Source organism: Neomonachus schauinslandi, chromosome X (assembly GCF_002201575.2).
Source record: "Neomonachus schauinslandi chromosome X, ASM220157v2, whole genome shotgun sequence".
NCBI classification, from domain to species: Eukaryota; Metazoa; Chordata; class Mammalia; order Carnivora; family Phocidae; genus Neomonachus; species Neomonachus schauinslandi.
Genome location: NC_058419.1, coordinates 70,731,189 through 70,757,096, shown reverse-complemented (window position 1 = coordinate 70,757,096; position 25,908 = coordinate 70,731,189). Strand labels below are relative to the sequence as shown.

The following is a 25,908-nucleotide window of genomic DNA, read 5'->3' as shown; positions in this document are numbered from 1 at the left end:
CCCCCCCCACCCCCCCAATTATCTAGAAGGTGATTTTTTTTCCCCCCCCCCCCCCCCCCGCAGAGACGGTGCTGCGATAGGATCATGAAGGAAGAGGTGAAGGGAATTCCTGTAAGAGTGGCACTGCGATGTCGCCCTCTGGTCCCCAAAGAGATTAGTGAGGGCTGCCAGATGTGCCTTTCCTTCGTACCCGGGGAGCCTCAGGTGTGTACGAGAGTCCTGGGCCTGCCTCTGAACAGCTGGGGCCAAATGGCAGTGAGGGGCGTGGTCTCGCCTTTCAAGTTTTCTTACTCCTTGTCCCTTGCCTTCTCTAGGTGGTGCTTGGTACTGACAAATCCTTTACCTACGATTTTGTGTTTGACCCCTCTACGGAACAGGAAGAGGTCTTCAATACAGCAGTAGCACCACTCATAAAAGGCATATTTAAAGGTAAGGCTATTTAATTCTTCCACCGGTTCTCGAGCATATGTTTTGTGTCAGCCACTGTACATGGGTGCTGCAAATAGGGGAATAGATGAAACATGAGTCCTGCCTTCAAAGAACCCACAGCCTGGGAACTAACTCAGTATCATTTGCAAACATCCGTACCCTTGATGCTAGTTTTATACTGTATTTGCTTTCTGTGGTTCAGCCCATCTTTGACTTGTATATATATTTTTGTTGGTTTGTCCTGGAACTTCATTCAGTTCTAAGCTCTTTCATGGGTGCTGAAGATGATCAGTTTGCCAACCTACTTAAGGCCCAGGTACTCTGAAGCCTGTTGAGGATTCAGAGAAAAGTTACATAGCTTCCATGCCCTGGAGGAGTTCAAAGTCCAGGAGTGGGAGTGGTAGTAGATGACTACATACATAATTTTAAGTACATAAAAAATTTTAACCTTTTTGCACTTATCTTTAAGAAAAAATATTTTAGGGGCGCCTGGGCGGCTCAGCCGTTAAGCGTCTGCCTTCGGCTCAGGTCATGATCCCAGGGTCCTGGGATCGAGCCCCGCATCGGGCTCCCTGCTCCGCGGGAAGCCTGCTTCTTCCTCTCCCGCTCTCCCTGCTTGTGTTCCCTCTCTCGCTGTGTCTCTCTCTGTCAAATAAATAAATAAAATCTTTAAAAAAAAAGAAAAAAATATTTTAAAAGTTAAAAATACACAATAGAGTAAGTCCTGCTATAGAAGTAGCACTGCTTTCCAAGTGTTATGAAAACCAAAAGGATGGCACTAACTCTGCTTGGGGGATTAGGGGTGAATTTCACAGCATGGGGAACCTTTGAGCGAGATCTTGGATGATGAATAGAATTCTTTTAGGTGAAGAAGAATATTTCCTAAAACCCCTGAGTACTCTGACCAGTTAATAATCTTTGTTGAAGAAGCTAAGACTTTAGTGTTGTTGAAGACCATAGCAGTATAGTAGCGTTCTAAAGAAGGGAGCAGTGCCTGAGAGATGTTTAATTATTGTTATTCCAGTACAGAGGTTATTCAGGATTCAAAGCAGAGGTCTATGTAAAAGAAGTTGAACCACGGCACACCAGTCCCTTAAAGATAAAAGACACATTTGTACATTATGTAGTCTTACTTTGCATCGAAAGAAAAATGCTTTCCAGCAATATCTCTAAGTGAACTTCCAGCGTCTATTTAAATTTTTTTTCCTTTGATAGGGAACTCACTGACTCACAAGGTGGTCCCATTGATTGAATTTTGGACAACTCCAATTGCACTAGATTATATAGAGAAGAAATTTGCTTCCCTATAATTTCTACCCAGTGATGTTAGTTCATCCCTCTAGGCAAATTCACATATTTTTCCCACTTTTTAAAATGATGTTATGGCTCAGGACACACTGAACACTTTGTTTCAAACTTTTAAAATATTAAAGCAATAATGTCAAACTTAGAGAAATGTTGCAAGAACAGCATAAAAAACTTTTTTCCTGAATCATTTGAGATGGATTGTTGACCTGATGCCTCCTGAATACTTTAGTGTATATTTGCCACACTCAAGGACTTCCTCCTACATAACTACAGTATAAGCATATAAGCATCAAAATCATGAAATTAGCATTGCTACATTACTACCATCTAGTCCTCAGACTTTGTTCAGGTTTCACCAGTTGTCCCAATAACATCCTTTAGAGTAAAAGAATCTGGTTCAAAAGCACTTGTTATATTTAGTTGTGCTGTCTCTTTATAGTCTCTTTCATTCTAAAGTTTTTTCAGTCTTTTTTTTTTTTTTTTTTGTGATCCTGACTCTTAAAGACCAGTTGTTTTGTAAACTGTTTATCAATTTTGGTTTGTCTGATGTTTACTTATGATTGGATTCAGGTTGTATATCTGTACCAGGAATATCACAGAAATGATGCTGTATTCTTCCCATTGAATCCTATCGCCAGCACATGATGATTTGTTTCATTACTGCTGATGTTCATTTTGATTATTCGATTACAGTGTTATCTGCCAGGCTTCTCCACTATAAAGTTAATCTTTTTCCTATTTACACATTTGGAAGACAATTATGTGATTCTGCCTAAGTCTCTTCTAATTAACCATCCCTATCTCCTTCAGCTATTCTGGAAACAGTATGGTTTCCAGACCCTTCATTATCTGGTCATCTTCCTCAGAATGTTGCTTCACAGCTCAGTAAGAGCACTATAGTTCTATACTTTTATCTTAACTTGGGAATCTGAGAATTAAATTATAGTCTTTAGAGGAATATGAAGTAGATAGTGATTCCAATATATATGTTTGGTTAACATTGCTCTCAGTTGCAAAGACACAGCCAATATTTTCAACATCATCCTCTTGTACTCTGAATTCCCAATACCAGAGAGCCCTGAATATTTTGGGGAAAGTACTGAAACTTGGTTTCCCCAGTTATTACTATGTACACATATCTGTGGTATTGTAGAAGATTATGGGATATTATTCTTTTGCCTCATGGTCATGCCAGGTGATACTAGCTATTTATTACAGTGAAAATCTTGATGTAACATCTTATGATCTTTCAGAATATCAAGGAAGGTCTTCATTTAGACAAACAAGTTCTTTTAAAAAGAAAAAAAAAGTGCCAAGGAGCCTGATAATATGGTCCAGATGCAGTCTGAGAGTTTAGATAAGGAGTGGATGCTTTCACTGATCGTAAAAATCAACTTTGTTGCCTTTTCAGATGAAGACTGGTCATCAAAAACATATATGTTGGAATCCCTTCTATTTATGCAACTTCTAAGACTTTCATTTAATTCCCATAATTTAGAATTGCTAAAAGTAGAATTATAAAGCTCTGAATGGCTTTTTGGCAGTGAGTTGGCCACGTTCATTATCTCAGTCTTATCTTTAAGTGTTTTACTTCCTAGCTTTTAAGGGCAATGAAGAGGGGCACACATTCTGGGGCTGGTATTTTTCTTCTTTGCTGGTTTGGAGAAATGCAAAATCCTGGCATGCATATGAGTTTTCTCTGTGTCTGCTATTCCTAAGAGACCCCTGTCTTAAGAGAGCAGTCTCAATTTTGTTGCAAGTAATTGCTGAAGGAAATGGTGTATATTGATTGGATGAAAATATTTGAGTACCACTATGCATGTGATTTCTATTTTGCCAGGATACAATGCAACCGTCCTGGCCTATGGGCAGACTGGCTCTGGAAAAACCTATTCAATGGGAGGTGCATACACCGCAGAGCAAGAGAATGAACCAACAGTTGGGGTCATTCCTAGGGTAATACAATTGCTCTTCAAAGAAATTGATAAAAAGAGTGACATCGAATTTACTCTGAAAGTGTCATACTTAGAGGTAAATGATTTATCTTTAATTATACTGAATTCAAATGTATCTTTGGATAGAAAAAATAAATCCAAATTGAGTTTTTTCCTGGCATGACTCAAATTAGTAAATTGCATTTTTAGTAAATTACATTTTAATAAATTGATAGAGAAAATTTACTGGCTCAGTTGGAGCTGGCTCCTGCCCAGTTCTTTTCTTGTCAGAATAGTCTGTTTAATCTGATTGTTGGAGGAGTTGGCATTGCCGCATAAAAAGATGATAGGAGTTCTTTAATTCCAGTTTGGCCTCTGCTGCTGATTCCCTGTAGCGTCTGCAGAAAAATATTTGATTTTCCTTTACTGTTTTGAGGCCTGAGTGATAATGCTTCTACTTCAGGAAGAATGTTATAAAAAATGGGTGAAGTATTGAGCTGTGTGATGATAGAATGTGTTTATTCAACAGATGTTATTGAATACCTACTGTGTTACAGGGCCTGCTCTAGGTACTTGGAATATATCCGTGAACAAAACATAAAAATCCCTACCCTTGTGTGGTTTTCATTCTAGTGAATGTCACTGTACAACTGGATTGACCAGTTATATCTAACCTCGTGACCTCAAGCACATGTTCAGGAAATTTATGGGTTTTGGGAAACTAGCTAGTTGGTTCCATAGCAGTGATATCTTTAATGAGCAATGATTAAACTTATATAATGTAAGCATGAAATTATATATTGTATCTGAATACTCCTTCCTGGAGTTGAACCTTAATACATTAATAGGTATTGGAGGTATAGAGTTGGAAGGCAGGGAGTTAAACATCATTAGGATTTAGCCTTCTTGAATCTCTTGATTAACCCAGTTACGGTCAGGTAATCAAATGTAAAAATTACTTAAGAACCTGGTAGGTTAAATTGCAGCAACAGCAATAATAGCAAACAAATATGGTGCTTGCTCTGTGCTAAACACTGTTCTAAATACTTAAAGTTCTGGTGGTTTAAATATTGGTTGCCACTTCTCCCATGTGCTTCCCATTTCCACCCTCCACTGAGGACCCGTTACTTAAACACTGTAGCAAAATCAGGGAAGATGATGCTGTTATGGTACCATCAAAGAACTGAATTTGGGCACTCAGGTAACTTTTCATTGTGTCTGCTATTCCCAAGAAACTGTCCTAGGAGAGCAGTCTCAATTTTGTTACAATGAATATGTGAATTCATTCTTGTAAGTATCAAGCGGTTACATGTGAGATTAAAGGCCTTTTCTTAATTATAAAAATAATATGTTGTAAACTATTTTTTAATACAGAAAGTCACAAAGAATTTTAAAAATCACCTATGATCCCACCACCCCAAGATTACCACTGTTAACATCTTGTTTTTACCACTTCATTTTTAACAATACCAGATTTACAACGAAGAAATCTTGGATCTTCTATGCCCATCTCGTGAGAAAGCCTCTCAAATAAATATACGAGAGGATCCTAAAGAAGGCATAAAGGTGTGTTTGTCTCATTTGTTGTTACTGAAAAATGTTGGCCACTGCTAAAGTTCACATCCCTTTTATTTGCCACTGTGGTTTTAAATGGCTACTGACATCTCAGTCTTTCAGATTTCGTGTGATCCTAATTTCCCTTGTTAATCTAGAATTCCTAGATGGGAGCTCTTGTGGGGAAGGGAGTTTTATCATCTTCCTGTTCCCTGTGGAAGGAATGCTAATATCAACTAAATATTTATTCATTATTTATAGAGTTCTATAAATATATTTATAAATCTTAAAAAAAAAAAAAAAGCCTGATAAACTTGGAATACAGGAAGACAATTTGGATAGTGGGGATAAGAAACCTGGGCAAAATGCATGCTATCACCAGAAAGAATGTTGGTACTGAGCCAGGTCTTGACCCAGTTCCAAGGTCTTTTATATGCCCCATGCCAAGGCAGGAATTAAATCCCAAGCATTATTTGAGGTACAATTTTCAATACAAAAAAGTATGTTTGATTTAAATCGGGGTGGGTAAGGACAAGTTTGTGAAAACTCTTCAGGTGGGATAGATGGAATATAAGTAGAGAGAAAAGAAGTGAGGGTATTCTTGTGTAAGGAGTAGCTTAAGCAGAAAATATACTCCTTGGGTTAGTAAGACTAGACCAGTCTGTCTGGATTCGAGGCTCTGGGTTGAGAAGTAATAGATGTGTTAGGACCAGGTTATGAAGCCAGGCTAAAGCTTCATGTGTTCCATCCCTGTGGACAGTATATAAGCGAGACTGCCATGGCCACTTTTACCAAGTTTTTATCTTATGCGTATCTCTTTCCAACTGTGTTAGCTGCTGGACGTTAGGAGAGTGTCTTAAAATCTCCTCGGATCCTCATTATCTAGCACAGAACTTAGTAATTTGGTGACATTTTCAGAAGCAGGATTTTAGGAAGACTAAACACAAGTGGCTTGAAAAGGAGACAGACTGGGATGAGGAAGGCCAGTTGGAGAAACTTTGCCTTCTTCTTCAGGCATGAAGCAAGATCGGCCTGGAAGAGGCAGGTAGATGTGGAAAGGAAAAGGAAGCAATGGATTCAAAAGAAAAATGGCTAGGAGTTGGTGACAGATGAGGTATGGCGAAATGGGAGGAGAGGAATTGAAGGTGAATCTGAGGTTTTGCGCATAGAGATATTAACAGAAGTGGAGAGAATCGGTGCTGGTGGAGGGAAGATGAGTTTGGTTTATAATTCACTGTTTACAAAGTATAAGTGGCAGGCAATTAGAAATGAAGGACTAGAAATTAGGGCCACAGATGTAGATCTGGGAGCTATGGAGTAATAAAACAATAGCATATTTGGGCTAGCAGGGTCTTCATAATCATCTAGTTCAATCTCCAGAGGCTCCAAGAGATTTTAACGTGTACAAATTATCTTGGGTAGATACAGTACCAAGCGTAGGACCCTGTTTTCCTGCTGTTTCCCGTAGTGAAAATGAAGTCTAAAACCGGTCAGAGGTATAGGGAGGGGCACAGGGTCACATGGAGAAAGTAGCAAAGAGAAATACTGTAAGTATTTGTGTTGCCCTTGCTGTTCTTGGGGCCAAAGCTTACCTTCACTTGGGAGCTCCCCAGAGGGCACCTATCCGTTGCTCTATCCTAAAATCTAGAGATCTCTTCTAGCTCTAGTGTTGTCTGGTACCCTTGTTTTGGAAGTCCCTAGGGGAGATTAGGGACCTTGGTTTGCTGTGATCATAGAGTTAGTTAAAACAGTCCTTATCACCATAACTGTCCTATTTATTGAGGTTCTATTGGAACATCAAAGCATTATTTTTAAAAAAATTTTTTTAATTTATTTATTTGACAGAGAGAGATATAGCGAGAGAGGGAACACAAGCAGGGGGAGTGGGAGAGGGAGAAGCAGGCTTCCCGCCGAGCAGGGAGCCTGATGCGGGGCTCGATCCCAGGACCCCGGGATCACGACCTGAGCAGAAGGCAGACACTTAACGACTGAGCCACCCAGGTGCCCCTTAAAGCATTATTTTTTAACCTACCAGTCCTTCTATCTCTGATGAAGTATGTAAAGCAGAATCCTAAGGGCATTTTTTTTTTTTTTTTCTCTGAATTAGATTGTGGGACTCACTGAGAAGACTGTTGTAGTCGCCCTGGACACTGTTTCCTGTTTGGAGCAGGGCAACAACTGTAGGACTGTGGCCTCCACAGCTATGAACTCCCAGTCATCCCGATCTCATGCCATCTTTACAATCTCCATAGAGCAAAGAAGGAAGACTGACAAGTAAGTTGCAGTTCACAGTTTAAAGAGTCAAGATTGTTAACAGTTCTACCAAAGTTGAATATTAAGTTGCTTCTTCAGTGCGTTTGACAAATCATCGGCCATCAGTACCCTGAGCACTGGTAACCAGTGGAGCCATTTTGACTGACTTGAAAGAAAACCAGAGCCAGCAGGTCGGCTTTGACACTCAGCCACCCTCAAGCTCACGTGCCGTTCTCATTTGTGTCTTCTTGTCATCACAGGACTAGCAGCTTTCGCTCCAAGCTGCATCTTGTAGACCTTGCTGGATCAGAAAGACAGAAGAAAACCAAGGCTGAAGGGGACCGTCTGAAAGAGGGTGAGATGGGGCGCCTGGGTGGCTCAGTTGGTTAAGCGACTGCCTTCGGCTCAGGTCATGATCCTGGAGTCCCGGGATCAAGTCCCACATCGGGCTCCCTGCTCGGTGGGGAGTCTGCTTCTCCCTCTGACCCTCCTCCCTCTCATGTTCTCTGTCTCTCATTCTCTTTCTCGCAAATAAATAAAATCTTAAAAAAAAAAAAAAATATATTTGAAAGAGGGTGAGAGAGCTTAAGGCCACACTTGTAGATGAAAACTTCTAGTACTCTTATTGTGTCGTTGGTGTCTTGACAGAAATATTTGAGGTCATATTCTAACAGTAGCTACAATTCAAGTTCACGGCTGATATCAGAAATAGTGAAAACCTGTTTCTTTCCCTTGCACTCATTTTCTAATTTAGGTATGAGATTTGGATCTGGCCCTTGGTTTGATTTCATCTGGTCCAGGCAAGTTTTATTTTTGTTTGGTTTGGCTTGGTTTTATCCCCAACTACTTATGATTAAAATCGGTCTCCTGATTCTGTCATCTCAAGTATTCACTATCCTTCTCAGATATTGTCACTTATAAACCTCATCAGCATGGTTTCCATATCTTCATTTAAGCTGTTGGATATAAACGATGAAGCTCCTAAGGCTAGAAGAACCCCATGGTGATTGCTATTAGAGACCTTAGTCTAGCATGATAGTGGCCTGGTAATCTGCATGCTTTGGGAATGATCTTTCAAGTGATTATTAATCTAACAAAAGTTAACAACCAGTACCTATTTCTCAATTTTGTGCTTAAAGATCTCGTAAAAGATTTTGCTAAATGCCTTGCTAAAGTTCAGATATACGAAGTCTGCCATATTTCTCTTAGCTACCAGTTTAATGACGTTACAAAAAAGAAATAAGGATTAGCCTAAATTGATTTCTTCTTAGTGACTTCAAGCTGGCTTCTAGTGCTTATTCTTCCGTTTCTAGGTTCTTGCAAGCCATCCCTGTGATCATCCATCCCATAATCTAGAAGACTTATATCAAACTTACCGGTCTGTAATTTATGGAATTAACTTCTATTTCTTCTTCTTCTTCTTTTTTTTTTTTTTTTTGAAAATTGAAATTACATCTGCCCAGTCTTCTGGAACATCTTTCTCTGTGATCCCTCAAAGATCGCTGACATAGCTTCAGCATTCTCATTTGAAAGTACTCTCCATTTCCTTGGCTATAATTCATCTGCTCCAAGATATTTGAACTCCTGTTAAAGGAGTCGAGTTCTCACTTACTACCTCTTTACTCATATTGGGCTGCACTTCCCTCTTGGAAACTGAGAATGCAGGAGCAAAAATAGTAATTGAGGAATTTTACCTCTGTCACATATCATTATTATACTGCTAGCACAGGGCAGAGACCTAGTTCTTGCTCATTCAGCTTTTTGTTCTGAATGTATTTGAAAGTGCCCTTTTTGTTCTGTGTTTGCGCTGTGAGATTTAGCCTTCTTAATACTATTTTTAAAGGTTCTTGTGCCTCTTTTTTTAGGTTTACAGTTCTGAGTTTTTTTTAACAGCTTTATTGAGATATAATTCACATACCATAAAATTCACCCGTTTAAACTGTACACCCATTTAAACTGTACACTTCCGTGGATATACTCACAGAGTTGTGCAACCAGTACCACAATCTAATTTTAGATCATGTTTATCACCTTCAAAAAGAAACTCACCCTCCATATCATTTAGCAGTCACTCCGCACTCCTAGCCCCTTCTCTAGCCCTAGGCAACCATGACCTGTATTTTATATAGGTATAATCGTACAATACGTGGTCTTTTGTGACTGGTTTGTTTCACTCAGCATAAGGTTTTCAAGGATCATCCGTGTTGTAGTGTGTAGCAACACTTCGTTCCCTTTGAATGCTGAATCATATTCCATTGTGTGGATATACGTTTTGAATGTTTGTCCATTCATCAGCTGTATGTTTGTATGAATGTTTGTCCATTCATCAGTTGTATCCAATTTCGCTATTTTGAATATTGCTCTGTGAGCATCTGTGTATAAGTTTTTGTGTAGACAAATGTTGTAATTTCCCTTTAGGTATACACCTAATTATGCAATTGCTGGCTGGGTCATATGGTAACTTTTAAGTTTCTTTTTTTTTTTTTTAATTAAGATGTAACTAATACACCATAAAATTTACCCTTTTAAACTGTACAATTTGGTAATTTTTGAGTATATTCACAAAGTTGTGTATCACCACAGTAAATTTTAGAATGTTTTCGTCACCCAAAAAGAAAACCTGCACACATTAGAAGTCATTCCCTATTTTTCCTCAACCTCCTTCTGCCACACCCTCGGCCCCACCTATCTGTGACTAATGCTTTTTCTGTCTCTACAGATTTGCCTGTTCTGGACATTTCATACACATCTAGTCATATGATATATGGTCTTTTGTGACTGGCTTATTTCACTTTAACGGTGTTTTCAAGGCTCATCCATGTTGTGTAGCACGTATCAGTACTTCATTCCTTTTTATCGCCGAATAATATTCTACTACATGAATATATTAATATATTATTATTACACGTTCATTATCAATACTTATTAATATATATTTGTCCATTGATGGACATTTGGGTTGCTTCCACTTTGGGTTATTAGGAATAATGCTGCTATGAGCATTGCTGTACAAATTTTTAAGTAGACATCTGTTTTCATTTCTCTCGGGTATATACCTAGGAGTGGAATTGCTGGATCATATGGTAACTCTGTGTTTAACTTTTTGAAGAACTGCCAGATTGTTTTTCACAGCAACTGCACCACTTTAACATTATCAGGATTGTTATCCTTAGAATTCTAATTCTAAAATTAGGATTCTAATTTTCCCATATTCTTACTTTTATTATGTTTTTAATGGGAGCCATCCTAGTGGGTGTAAAGTGATACCTCATTGTGGTTTTGGTTTGCATTTCCCCAGTGGCTAATGATGTTGAGCATTGTTTCGTGTGCTTATCAGCAATTTGTGTATCTTTTTAGAAAAATGTTCATTCAGATTCTTTGCCTGTTTTTTAATTGAGTTATTTATCTTTTTTATGGTTGAGTTATGTATGTTCTTTATACATTCTGGATACTAACCCCTTATCAGGTATATGCTTTGCAAATGTTTTCTCCCATTCTTTGGGTTGTGTTTTCACTTATTTTTTTTATTTTTTTAAAAGATTTTATTTATTTATTCATAAGAGACAGAGAGAGAGAGAGAGGCAGAGGGAGAAGCAGGCTCCCCACTGAGCAGGGAGCCCAATGTGGGACTCGATCCCAGGACCCTGGGATCATGACCTGAGCCGAAGGCAGACGCTTAACCATCTGAGCCACCCAGGTGCCCTGTGTTTTCACTTATTGATGGTATCCTTTGAAGCACGCAATTTTAAAAATTTTGATGAAGTCCATTCATCTAGTTTTTTTCTCTTGTTGCTTATGTGTTTGGTGTCATACCTATGGAAAATGCCTAATCCAAGGTCACAAAGATTTATGCTTCTGTTTTCTTCTAAGAGCTTTATGGTTTTAGATGCTGCATTTAAGTCTTTGATCCATTTTGAGTTAATTTTAGTATATGGTGTGAAGTGGCAGTCCAAAGTTCAGTCTTTGGCATGTAGATAGTTATCCCCACATCGTTTGTTGAAAAGACTATTCTTTCCCGCTGAATTGTCTTAGCATCTTTGTCAAGAAGCAATTGAACTCTCAATTCTATTCCATTGATCTGTATGTCTATCCTTATGCTGGTACCACACTGTCTTGATTGCCATAGCTTTGTAGTAAGTTTTGAAATCAGGAAGTGTGAGTGCTCCAACATGGTTCTTTTTCAAGATTGTTTTGGCTATTCTGGGTCCCTTGCATTTCCGTATGAATGTTAGGATCAGCTTGTCATTTTCTGCGAAGAAGCCAGCTGGGATTTTCATAGGGGTTGTGTTGAATCTCTATATCAGTTGAAGAAGTATTGCCATCATAACATTCAGTCTTCCAATTCACAAAAATCAAATGTCTTTTTTTTTAAGATTTTATTTATTTATTTGACAGAGAGATAGAGAGCACAAGTAGGCAGAGTGGCAGGCAGAGGGAGAGGGAGAAGCAGACTCCCGGCTGAGCAAGGAGCCTGACACGGGGCTCAATCCCACGACCCTGGGATCATGACCTGAGCCGAAAGGCAGCCGCTTAACCTACTGAACCACTCAGGTGCCCCTCAAATGTCTTTCTGTTTATTTAGGTCCTCTTAAATATCTTTGAATAATTTTTTTAATTTTCAGTGTATACGTTTTACACTTCTTTTGTTACATTTATTCCTAAATACTTTATTCTTTTCAATGCTGTTGTAAATGGAATTGTTTTCTGAATTTCATTTTCAAATTGTTTATTGAGCTTTGTATAATGATCTTGTGTCTGCAACCTAGCTGAACTTGCTTGTCAGTTCTAATAGGTTTTTAATGGATTCTTTAGGATTTCTGTATACAAGTTCATGTCATCTGTAACAGAGATAGTTTTCCTTCTTCCTTATTGGTCTGGATGCCTTTATTTCCTTTTCTTGCCTAATTGTCCTGGCTAGAACCTCCAGGACAATGCTGAATGGAAATGGTGAGAATGGATATTGTTGTCTTGTTCCTGAGTTTAGGGGAAAAGCATTCAGTCTTTTACTATTAAGTATGATGTTAGCTATGGGGTTTTCATAGATGCCCCTACCAGGATGAGGAATTTCTATCTATACCTAGTTTGTTGAGTGTGTTTATCTTGAGTTTGTCAAATGATTTTTCACCATCTGTTGACATGATCACATTATTGTTTTTTATTGTTCATTATTCTGTTGATTCGGTTTATTTTTTTTAAAGATTGATTTGAGAGAGAGAGAGGGTGAGCATGAGAGGGGGGAGGGTCAGAGGGAGAAGCAGACTCCCCGCTGAGCAGGGAGCCCTATGTGGGACTTGATCCTGGGACTCCAGGATCATGACCTGAGCCGAAGGCAGTCGCTTAACCAACTGAGCCACTCAGGTGCCCCTGTTGATTCGGTTTATTGCATTAATTGATTTTTGGATGTTAAACCAATCTCGTATTCCTAGAATAAACCTAACTTGTTGTCTTTGTATGTTTAGTGACTTTCTCGGACTAATTCTATAATTCCCAGTAGTGTGCAGTCACAGAAGTGTGTGCTTAGTTACTTTAGTGGTTAGCTAATCATTTGTCTCAGACTTCCTTAAATGCCTTGAACTGTAACTCTTCTGCATTTGCCTAGGGCTCTGTGTTATGTGTTGGGGCTTGTCTCTAACACTCAGGCTCTTTACAACTCTATCTTAGTCTTCACTTCTTGAACAGGGCCTCAGCGTCAGCCAGGGGGTGCAAGATAAGGGCTTTTTAGGTCTTTCCTGACATTTTTAGGTCTTTCCTGAGCATGCACACAGCTTTCTAGATTTCCAGAAATATATCAGAGCTTTTTAAAGCCTCCTGTGGACACTTCATTCCCCACATCCTTCCTTTTAAGTTTCCAAGCAGGCTCTTGTTTAACTGTGGCTATTAAGTGTGGTGTGTATCATCACCAGATATTTTTCTATACATAAGTGTGCATGTACATGTAGTAATATATTTGTTATATGCCTTTAAAATTTTGGTATTGCTAAATTCATTTACTCCCTTTGAATTATACAAGTAATACATGAATAAATTCCTAATATAAAACACAAGCAATGCAGACGAAGATAAATCATGCCCCCCCACATCCCCACCCCCCGCCTTGATTTCCCTCCCAATCCTAATCTAGGTGTAACCACTTTCACCTGCCTGTTTTTTTTTAACCTGGTATTTCCCTATTGTTTTTAAAGACAAATGCTATCATCAGCATACTATTTTTCAACCAACTTTTGTCTCCTAATAATATATCTTTGAGGGGCGCCTGGGTGGCTCACTTGGTTAAGTGTCTGCCTTTGGCTCAGGTCATGGTCCCAGGGTCCTGGGATCAAGCCCTGCCTCGGGCTCTCTGCTTAGCATGGAACCTGCTTCTCCCTCTCCCTCTGCCTGCCATTCTGCCTACTTGTACTCTATCAAATAAATAAAAATCTTTAAAAAAATGTTTTAAAAATAATATCTTTGAAATTTTTTTGTACCACTGTATAAATCTGCCTCATTTTTATGAGTGCTATATAGGACTCCACAGTGTACAAAGTCTACCTTGTTTATTTATTCCTGTTTTGAATGACATTTAGGTTGTCCGGTTTCTAGCTATTGTAAAATGATGCCTTAGTCAATAGCCTTGTATGTGATACATACTTGAGAGTATTCTCTAGATTACATACCGGGTAGAGGAATTGCTAGGGTGAAGGGCACACACATTTGAGATTTTAAATACTGCTAAATATTGTTCTCTAAAATGTCTGTCCCAGTATGCATGCCACCTCACTATATGAGAATGTTTCCCTGTACTGTTGACAATATTAGATATTATTGACCTTTTTTATTTCTATCTTGAACATTGCATGTTATTTAAAAAAATTGTATTTCCTCCAATTACTTGTGAAACTGAGCATTTTTTCATGTTATTGGCCATTTCTCTTTCCATTTCTGTGAATTGCCTGTTCATACCCTTTGCTTATTTTTTTCGTTCAAATTGTATTTTTGTTGATTTTAGAAGTTGTTTATATATTCTAGCTATTAATACCTTGTTATGTATATTACATATATTTTTTCTCAGTCTCATTTTTTAATTTTGTAATCTTTTCATTTATGTTTTATGTGTGTGTGTTTTCCTATTTTTTTTCTTGAGGTAAAATGTATATGCAATAAAACACACATAGTTTAAATGTTCAGTTTGTTGAGTTCTGATAGTTGTATATGTACTTATCACCCAGTTTGGGTGTAACTATCACCCAAAACATGATATGGAACATTTCCATCTACCCCACAAAGTTCCCTTGTACCCCTTTCCAGTCAATCCACCCTACCCACATTCCACCTTAAGCAACCACTTTCTTTCTGACTTCTGTCACCATAGGTTAATTTTGCATGTTCTTAGACTTCATATTAATGGAATCATAAATTTTTATGTGTCTGGCTTCTTTTGTTTTGTTTAGCATAATGTGGTTAGGGTTTTTGGGGGTTTTTTTTGAGATTTGTCCATGTTCTTGCTTTGATTAATAATGTGTTCCTCTGTGTTGCTGAGTAATATTCCATTATATGATTATACCACTACTTGTTTTTCCATTCTCCTGTAGATAGAAATTTGGGTTATTTCCAGTTTTTAGCTATTATGAATAGGCTGCCTTGAACATTCATGTACAGGTCTTTTTGTTAATATATGTTTCCATTTCTCTTGGGAAAATACGTCAGAGTAGAGGAGGTAGATGTATGCTTAACTTTTTAAGAAAGTGCCTAATAATTCTCTAACATAGTTTGTACCATTTCATATCCCAGCAATGTATGAGAGTTCCAGCTTATCATATCTTCAAAGATGTCGGGGCACATGGGTGGCTCAGTCAGTTAAGCGTCAGCCTTTGGCTCAGGTCACGATCTCCAAGTACCAGGATCAAGTCCCACATCAGGCTCCCTGCTCAGTGGAGAGTCTGCTTCTCCCTCTCCTTCTACCCCTCCACTTGTTTCTCTCTCTCTCTCTCATATGAATAAATAAAATCTTCTTTAAAAAAAGATGTCTTAGAAACATTAGAGTGGGTGTCAAATGGCATCTCATCATGGTTTTAATTTACATTTCAAAGATGATAGTGTTGAGCCTCTTACTTACTATCTATTCATGTATCTTCTTTTTTGAAGTGTCCATTCAAGTCTTTTGCCCATTTTAACAAATTGAAGTATTCGTCTTTTTATTGATGATTTGTGGGAGTTCTTTATATATTCTGGATTGAAGTGTCAGATAATGTATGTTACAAATATTTTTTTACAGTCTGTGGCTTGTCTTTTTCATGATGGCTTTTGATGAGCAGAAATTTTAATTTTTATGAAGTCCAGTTTACCATTTCTTTTCATTAATGCTTAGAGCACTTGGAGTCTTGTCCATGAAATCTTTGCCTACCCAAAGTCATGAAGATAATCTCTTATGTTTCCTGCTTGAAGCTTTACAGTGTTAGCTTTTACATAGTTCTGTAATCTATCTTGAATTAGTTTTTGGTTATAAAGTGAGATAGGGGTTGAAGATCATTTCCCCAACTTCACATGGATATGCAGTTGTTCTAGCACCATTTATTAAAAAGAAGGCCCTGTAGCCACTGACTTGACTTAGTATTGTTGTGTATTGAGTTGATGATATGTGTGGGTCTATTTCTGGACTCTATTCTGCCCTATTAGTGTATCTGTTTATTCTCAAACCCTTTAATAGATGTAGTTTATAGTATATTTTCATCTCTGGAAGGGCAAATTTCTCCTCACTTTTCTTTTATCAGAACCGTTTTGATTACTTTCTCTTCCAGATGAGTTTTAGAATCAGGTTGTCAAGTTCTATGAAAAATTACAAAATACAAATTATATAAATTCTGAATTCAAAGTATAGATTAACTTGAGAATTGTGCCTGCCCATCCAGGAGCATGATCTCTCCATATTTACTCAAGTCTTTCATGTCTTTCAGTAAGCTTTTGCAGGTTTCTTGGTATAATTCTTACACCACCTGTCTTGGTAGGCATATTCTGGCATATTATAGTTTGTGTTGCTATTTTGAATACCTCTTTTTCATTTTATTTTTTTAAAAAATTGATTTTCTTTTTTTAAGAGAGATTGAGCTTGAGTGCGAGTGAGGGTGGGGGGGCAGAGAGAGAGGGATAGAGAGAATCTCAAGCAGGCTCCACGCCCAGCATAGAGCCTGATGTGGGGCTCAATCTCACGACCCTGAAATCATGACCTGAACCTAAATCAAGAGTCAGACGCGGGCGCCTGGGTGGCTCAGTTGGTTAAGCGACTGCCTTTGGCTCAGGTCATGATCCTGGGGTCCCGGGATCGAGTCCCGCATCGGGCTCCCTGCTTGGCAGGGAGTCTGCTTCTCCCTCTGACCCTCCTCCCTCTCATGCTCTCTGTCTCTCATTCTCTCTCTCTCAAATAAATAAATAAAATCTTTAAAAAAAAAAAAAAAAGAGTCAGACGCTTAACTGACTGAGCCACCCAGGTGCCCCTCTATTTTATTTTCTAATTCTGTCTAGGGAAAGTATTATTTTTCAAATTTTGATCTTGTATCTTGGCACATTGCTGAATTGCTTTCTTAGTTTCTTTTTTTTTAAGATTTATTTATTTATTTTAGAGAGAGAGCACGCAAGTGGGGGCAGGGGCAGAGGGAGAGAGAGAGAGAGAGAATCTCAAGCAGACTTCCCACCGATTGCACAGCCAGGTGCAGGCCTGAGTTCATGACCTGAGCCAAAACCAAGAGTCAGACGCTCTGACTGATCCACCCAGGCACCACGCTTTCTTAGTGTCTCATCATTTGGATTTTCTAGGTGGATATTCATATTATTTGCAAGTAGACACTTTGGCCTCTTCCTAACATTTATACCTTATTTCTTTTTTCAGTACAAGATTGAATAGTACCAGTGAGAGTAGCCATTCTCATTTTTTTCTGTTTTTACTCGAGCCATAATGTTGCTAGTGTTTCACCTTTAATTATCACTACCGTTCTGGCAGATATCCTTTATCAAGTTAAGGAAGTGACTTTTTATTCCTAGTTTGCTAAGAAGTACATGTTTTCAGTTTTTTTATTTTTTAAATGATTTTATTTATTTATTTATTTGAGAGAGAGAGCATGAGCACAAGCAGGGGGAGGCAGAGGGAGAAGCAGACTCCCCACTGAGCAGGGAGCCTGATGCGGGGCTCGACCCCAGGGCCCCAGGATCATGACTTGAGCTGAAGGCAGACGCTTAACCGACTGAGCCACCTACGCGCCCCAGAAGTACATATTTTTTTTAAGATTTTATTTATTTATTTGACACAGAGAAAGAGAGAGAGTGCACACAAGCAGGGGAGAGTGGCAGGCAGAGGGAGATGCAGACTCCCCGCAGAGCAGGGGGAGCCTGATGCAGGACTCGATCCCAGGACCCCGGGACCATCACCTGAGCCGAAGGCAGTTGCTTCACCGACTGAGCCACCCAGGTGCCCCAGAAGTACATATTTTTAAAATAAGAAATGAGTGTTGAGTTTTATCATTGATTGGGAATTAATGATCATGTAGTTTTTCTTCTTTTAACCTATTGTTAGAGTGAATTGTAAAAATAACTTTTCTATCACTGAATCATCCCCTATTGACCATGATAAATTATTCTTTCTGTGCATTGCTGAGTTTCATGTACTAGTTTTCAATTTAGGACATTTACATATATGTTCGTATGAGATAGTGGCCTATAACTTGTTTTCTATGTGTGCTCCCCTTGTCCAGTTTCGGTTTGAAGGTTTTGCCAACTGTATAAAATGAGTCGGGAAGGAAGCTTTTGATTTTTTTCTATGCTCTGATACAGTTTATATAACATGGGAATTCTCTTTGAAAGTTTCTTGGATATTAGGTTCTCTATATCTGGGACCAGTTTTGATAATTTATATTTTCTTAGAGAATTATTCACTTTGTCTAGATTGTCAAATTTATTGGCATAATTTTGCATATAGATTTACTGTATATTTTTAATCCCCATATCTGTAATTATGTCTCTACTTTTAGTTCATCGATTATTATGTATCTTCTCTATTTTTTCTACCACATTTGACAGATTTGTTTATTAACTCTCCTTTTTTTGTATTTTGTTTTTTTACTCTCTATTAATGACTTCCTCCTAAGTTGTTTTGTTACATTCATTGTATTGCTTCCTGAGTTGAAAGCTTTGTTCTTCTCTCTTTTTTTTTTTTAAAGCTTTTCAAGAGGTCAAGATGGTATAATGAATCCCCAAATACCTGTCATACAGTTTCGACAATGACAAATTTATGACGAGTCTTGTTTCATCTGTATCCTAACCACTTTCTCCCTCCGATATTATTTTGAAGCAAATCCCAGATATATATATATATATTTTAATTTCAGTTTGTATTTGGAAAAAAAAGAACTTTTAAGAATATAATCACCTAAAAATTATTAATAATTCCTGAACATCATCAAATATCTAGTCAGTGTTCACATTTCCAATAGTCTCATTGATTTTATTTATTTGGATCAGGATCTATTTATTTGGATCAGGAGCAAAGTCCACACTTTGCTATTACTTGATAGGTTCTTTTCAGTCTCTTTTAATCTGTAGATACTTCCTCCATCTCTCCTTACCCCTCAACTTCTATAATTTATTTATTGAAGAAATCAGGTTGTCTTACAGAATTTCTTGTAGTCTGAATTTTGCTAATTGCATATCCCCAGGTAGTTTTAACATGTTTCTTGTTCCTCTGTATTTCCTACAAATTGGTAACTGGATCTAGAGGCTAAGTTACATTCAGGATTGATTTTTTTCTTTTATTTGAATATGCCATTTGATTATTTCTCTTTTGGTAGCATAGCTCATTTGTTTTCAGTTGTTCTTATCTAAAAAGATACATTTAAAACTATACATTTTCCTCTCAGTACCACCGGATATAATCTTATAATTTTGAGAAATAGTCCTCTATTAATTTCTAAATTAGATATTTCCTTTTTCATTTTTCCTTTAACCTGAGAGTTATGTAGAAGGTGTTTTTATGTATCCTATTGTTGTTTATTTCTGATTTATTGCATTATGATCAATGAATATGTATGATTTCTTCTTTTTGAAATTTGTCCTGATTCTTGTTTGGTCTTTGTTAATAGTCCATGTACATTTGAAAAAAGTATGTTTTTTGTTGGGTATGTAGTTCTATATCTGCCTATGAGATAAACTCTTTAATTATATTATTCAGCTCTTTCATGTTCTTTCTTGTTATTTACTTAGTATGTTATTTTGTGACAGTATGACCAAGGATTTGTCAATTTCTCCTTGTATTTCTTTATTTATGCATTATATATATGGATTTTTATGCATTATATACACATTTTTTGCAGCTATTACGTTTTTATTATTGAAGCATAGTTGACGTACAATGTTATATTAGGTTCAGGTGTACAACATAGTGATTCAGTGACTTTTTTACAAAGTTTTACGTTACTTGGTGCTCACCCTGATAAGTGTAGTTACCATCTGTCACTCTACAGTGTCATTACAGTTATATATCTTGAAGCTATGTTGCTAGCTGCATAAAGTATCACGGATGTATCTTCTCAGAGGATTATATCTATTTTATCTGATTAATACTTTTTCACTTACCTTCTTTTTGTTAGCCCTTACCTGGTATGTCTTTTTGCATCCCTTATAGAAGTCATGGAGCTTGATTTCATTCATCCATTCATTCATTCATACCGGATCCGATGTTCTCTTTTAACAAAAGGTTTTCTTCTGCATATTTTCATGTTTGTGTTTGGACTTATTCCCGCCATGTCATTGGCTACCAGGCCAGGGACCTACTCCTACCAATTACCATGGACTCCTATCCCAAGGCTCCCTCCTGTTTGCTGAATCCACTACCTTCAAGTCTGCACTACCCCTAGTATTGGTGCCACTTTTCACAGTGGTTCTCTCCTGTATATTTTTTTCTTCTGTTACTCTTATACATCTGCTTTCAATCTCTCAAGAATTTTGCAGTTTCCAGTCCACCAGTGATAGATTCATGGGTGGTTGGTAGCTTGTCACTTGGCAGCATCTTCAAAGACTTTTAGGGGCTCTCAAAGGATTTTCATTCATTTGCATTAGAGTTTCGCGTCCACATTCTGAGTTACCCATTTTAGCTATAAAGCTTCAATTTCTTCATTTGTAAAATAGGATTTGAATATATACCCCCACAGAGATGTGAGAATTAAGTGAACTCATATGTGTAAAATAAGCATTATAATTCCAGTTATATAGTAGCCTTTTAATAATTATCGATTCCATCTTCTATGTTTCCCTTGCTCTGGATGGTGGTTAATAAGGAGGATAGGGGCCTTACTGGTATTTATAGACAAGCCCAACTGAACTAAGAACCCTAGGAGCTGGCCAGGGTACTTGTCAACATTTGAGGTAGATTTTGAGAGTGGAAGAGGCTTACAGGGTGTGACTTGTCCCAGCAGAATTAAGTTTTCTTTAGTTAACAAAATATCAGTCCAAAAGCCAAGCTCCTCACTGTTGCAGGGAATCATTTTCTAACTACCGAGAGCTAAGATAGTTGCTAGCCCCTCTTGGATATTTTCAGAGGGTGGATATGGCCCATCAGAATTTTGTTGCTTATTGCATTACTGGGGGTAGAGGAAGGCAGTGTACTCAAGTAGATTTGATTTGTGAGGCAAAGAAGTTTATGACAAAATCATGACCTTAGATCAAGTGGGAGATGCTGAAGGAAATTAGCAAGAAAACAAGACCTAGGTCTATAGGGAGCAGACTGCAGAAAGATAGTAAGTTTGGTTTTGGACATGTCAGATTTGAAATGCATTTTAGAAAAGTCTGGGAGGAAATGGGAAATTCAGAACTAGAGCTTAGAAGCAACATCTGGGGGGTGCCCGGCTAGCTCCGTAAGAAGAGCATGTGACTCTTGATCTTGGGGTCATGAGTTCAAGCCCCACATTGGGTATAGAGATTACATAAATAAATAAAACTCTTACAAAAAGGTTTTATTATTTATTTAAGAGAGAGAGAGAGAGGGGTGCCTGGGTGGCTCAGTCGTTAAGCGTCTGCCTTCGGCTCAGGTCATGATCCCAAGGTCCTGGGATCGAGCTCCGCATAGGGCTCCCTGCTCGGCGGGAAGCCTGCTTCTCCCTCTCCCACTCCCCCTGCTTGCGTTCCTGCTCTCGCTGTGTCTCTCTCTGACAAAAAAATAAATAAATAAAATCTTAAAAAAAAAGAGAGAGAGAGCAAAGAGGGAGTGAGAGAAGCAGACTCCCTGCTGAGCAGAGAGCGCAACACGGGGCTTGATCCCAGGACCCTGAGATGACCTGAGCTGAAGGCAGATGCTTAACCAACTGAGCCACCCAGGCGCCCCAATAAATAAAACTTAAAAAAAAAAAAAGAACCAACATCTGGGCTGGAGATAAATATTTGGAATGTGTGGGTGAGTTTGCCCAGGGAGAGTTGTGTAGAGAAAGACTAGATAATAAGACAGGCGACACTAAATATTAGTCAGGAGTAAATGAGCCAATTAAAGGGGTTGAAGAGGCACAGGAGAATAGTAGTAGCGTAAAAACCAAAGTAAGAGTTTCTAGGAAAGAGGGGTTGTCACCTGCGTCCGATGCTTCAGAGTGGTCACATAAGGTGAGGACTGAGAAGAGAGGGGTGGATTTGGCCATTGAGATTTTTGGTAATCTTTGCCAGAGCCGTGTCATTCGAGTGGTAAGGTTGCATCAGGCAGGTGGGGGAGTGACTTTAACTACCATCCATTCATTTACGTATTCTTGTATCCCTTAGCAATATGCAGTGGCGTTTTGCTTTTTCTAAACTTTTCATAAGTTGTTTCATAATGTAGGTGTTCTTTTGTCACTGGTGTTTTGTTTTTCGTTTTTGCTCAGTGTTACGTTTGTGAGATCAATTCATCCTGATACATGTAGCTCGGTTCTAAGTTTCTTTTAACTGGAGTCAGGGGTTTTCATAGTATAAAATCATACTAGTAAGAAGAAAATGATCTTTGCCAATATTTATTCCTCTTATTAATTCTCTTACTTTTTGTTCATTAGAAAGGAGAAGGATGTTGAAGGATACACCGTGGGCTTGTAAAGTTGCTTTCTTCAGGATGATCTAGTTTCTGATTTGAATTGGAATGGTTTTAGTGTTTTAATATTTGGAATGATAATTGCTACTGGTTTTGGTAAGCAGTATGTAATTCTTTTAGTTCCAAAAAGTCTTTTTTATGCTGTGCTTTAATCTCTGAGGGAGATCTTTTTTAAGCTTGAATTGTTTGTTTCTTTCAGCAACTCCGTTTGCTGAAAGTGTTCCACTTGGCCTCTCTTTGGCTTCGGGGTCCCCTTCTGTGGATTGTTAGTTTCTTGTGTCTGTTCACTGAGGCTCAAGTGCCTTAAGCCCTAGCAGCTGTGCGAGCGGCCAAGGCCCAGTGGTTTCTGCCCATGACCAGTACTGTAGCGGCAGGCGTGCTGTCAGCAAGCTGCTCGCACCCTGGGGAGGTATCAAGAGGAAGCCTCTCTGCACTCTTGTTCCTTGGTGCTGCCTTTATCTCAAGATGGGGAGGACGCAACCCAGCTCCTCAGTTTCTTCTCAGCATTTTCAGATCCAGAGAAACCTGGCATACTCACACAGACAATACCGACAATTTCGACAGGAACTCATAGAGTCCTGCAGGCCAAGCCTTCACCAGAAGCCATGTTCCCATCTTTCTGCCTTGGCTCTACTACATCAGACCCTAAGCCCTTGGCTCAGAGTCCTCGTCTCTTCCAGAGAACAAAAACTCTGCATCACCCCCCTTGCTATCAGGTCTCAGACCCATCCTGTGCCTTCATTCTCTTGGCTGATTCCAGCACACCTGCTGGGCTCAAGAACAGAGTGGATGGATCAGATTTGGGACTAGAAGGGATTCGGGGATATCTTTAACCTACCATCTTCCCAAACTCCATCTAAGTCTTTAAAATATACTATCAAATTCCCGTGAAGGCATGAGATTATTCATTTTTCTAAAGTTTTCTAACTTCTCTAAGTATTTTTACCAATTTGATAAGTGAAAAATGGCATCTCCTTTTCATTTCTGTAGTTATTAGTGAAGTTGAACATACTTGTATATTTATAGACCATTTATATTCTGGATTAAATCACCCATTCAAAGTATTTCGCTCCCTTTAGTCAGTGTGGGTGCTGTACATTTCTTGTTAAGATTATCTCTATTTTTTGTTGTGATTTTGAATATAAAACATATTCAGATCACTGCCAGATAGATTATAAATAAGTTACAGATGGATGACATAGATTATTCAACTGAAGTATAATATACATACAGAAAAAATGCCCAAATCATAATTATACAGTTTGAGGAATAAGTGGTGATGAAGAAACAATATTACAAGCATCCCAGAAGTACCACTTATGCAGCTTCCAGTCTCTAGCTTCCCCAGAGGGTAACCTTTGTGACTGACTTCTTTCATTCGATATAAGGTCACCAGAGAAAATATAAGGTGGCCAGTTAAATTTGAATTTCAGATAAACGATGAATCATTTTTAATATAAGTATGTTCCATGCAAAATGATTCATTTATCTAAAATTCAAATTTAACTGGATGTCCTGTATTTTTTTCTTTTTGCTAAATCTAGTAACCCTGACTCAACATTATGCTTCTGAGACTAATCCATATTATTGCATGTAGTTGTAGTTCATTCATTTTCATCACTATGCATATTCTATTGGTGACTATACCACAGCTTATTTATCCTTCCTACTGTTGGATGAACATTTGGGTATTTTCCAGTTTGGGGCTGTTATGAATAGTGCTGCTATGAATATTCTTGTATATGTATTTTGGTGAACATATGCACCCAAATTCCTTCATTCCTGAATCCTCCTGTAACTGCTACCCTATCTCCTTCCCTTTAGAGCCAAGCTCCTCAGAAAAGTTAACACTGCTTAGCAACACATGTGATTCACTCTTAGTTACATTTTTTGATGAGATACAGGATACGTACAGAAAATTGCATAGATCATGTATATAGTTTAATAAATAATGATAAAGTGCACAGTCATGTAAGTACCACGGAGGTTGAAAAACAAAAGATTTCCAGCACCTGTGTGTATACCCCTGTCGGGTCATGACCTCCTCCCTTGCCTCTAGAGGTAACCACTCCTGACTTTTGTGATGGGAATTCCCTTGCTTTCCTTGATGGTAGTGCCACCTTTGTATAAATATCTAAGTAGCATAGTTTTGTTCTATTTTTAAACTTTATATAAATGGAATCATGCTCTTTGTAATCATCTGTGTGTTACATCTTCCGTTCAACGTTGTGTGTGAGAGATTCATCTATGTTGCATATAGTTGTGGTTCCTGTATTTCCAATTCAGTATAGTATTCCATTATATGACTATACCACTATTTATTCTTTCTACTGTTGATGGAGAGTTCATTTGTTTCCAGTTTAGGGGTATTATTAACAACGTCCTTATGAACATTCTTGTTTATATACCTTGATGCATATGTGTAAGAATTTTCTGGGGTAAGAAACAAACTGATGAACATAGGGGAAGGGAAGGAAAAAGAAAATAAGATAGAAACAGAGAGGGAGGGGTGCCTGGGTGGCTCAGTCGGTTAAGCAGCTCCATTCGGCTCAGGTCATGATCCCAGGGTCCCACGACGGGCTCCCTGCTCAGCGGGGAGCCTGCTTCTCCCTCTGCCTGCCGCTCCCCCTGCTTGTGCTCTCTCTCTCTCTCTGTCAAGTAAATAATCAAAATATTTTAAAATAAATAAATAAACAAAGAGGGAGGCAAACCATGAGAGACTCTTAACGATACGGAATAGACTGAGAGTTGCTGGAGGGAAGGTGGGTGGGGGGACGGGGTAACTGGGTGATGGGCATTAAGGAGGGCACTGGGTGTTATATGCCACTGATGAATCACTAAATTCTACCACTGAAACTAATAATACACTATATGTTAACTAACTTGAATTTAAATAAAATATTTTTTAAAAGGATTTTCTGGGGTAAATACTGAGAAATAAAGCTACTGGGTCAGGGCGCCTGGGTGGCTCAGTTGGTTAAGCGACTGCCTTCGGCTCAGGTCATGATCCTGGAGTCCCGGGATCGAGTCCCGCTTCGGGCTCCCTGCTCAGCGAGGAGCCTGCTTCTCCCTCTGACCCTCCCCCCTCTCATGTGCTCTCTCTCTCTCTCAAATAAATAAATAAATAAATAAAATCTTAAAAAAAAAAAAAAAAAAAGCTACTGGGTCATAGGGTACACACCCAACTGTCTTACAAAGTGTTCCAAGGTATGAAAGTCCTTGTAGCTCCACATTCCCCAACACTGGTCAGAATTTAAAATTTTTGCCAGTCTAGTGAGTGTGGAGTGATAAACCTCATAGTGGTTTTCATTTTCATTACTTCAGGGACTAAAAGGGTTGATCACCTTTTTCTGTGGTTTTTTGGCCACA

The 25,908-nt window shown here is 38.5% G+C and overlaps 1 protein-coding gene across 1 annotated transcript in view; it reads left to right on the top strand.

The window, feature by feature from the left end:
* The first annotated feature begins 68 nt into the window (after positions 1-68).
* Positions 69-25,908, top strand: part of KIF4A (kinesin family member 4A) — a 115,430-nt gene continuing 89,590 nt past the window's right edge. Inside the window, exons 1-6 of the mRNA XM_021680348.2 lie at positions 69-204; positions 315-429; positions 3,578-3,768; positions 5,145-5,237; positions 7,333-7,499; positions 7,739-7,833. Coding sequence (XP_021536023.1) covers positions 85-204; positions 315-429; positions 3,578-3,768; positions 5,145-5,237; positions 7,333-7,499; positions 7,739-7,833 — 781 coding nt within the window. The 5' untranslated portion in view covers positions 69-84. The remainder of the gene's footprint in view (positions 205-314; positions 430-3,577; positions 3,769-5,144; positions 5,238-7,332; positions 7,500-7,738; positions 7,834-25,908) is intronic.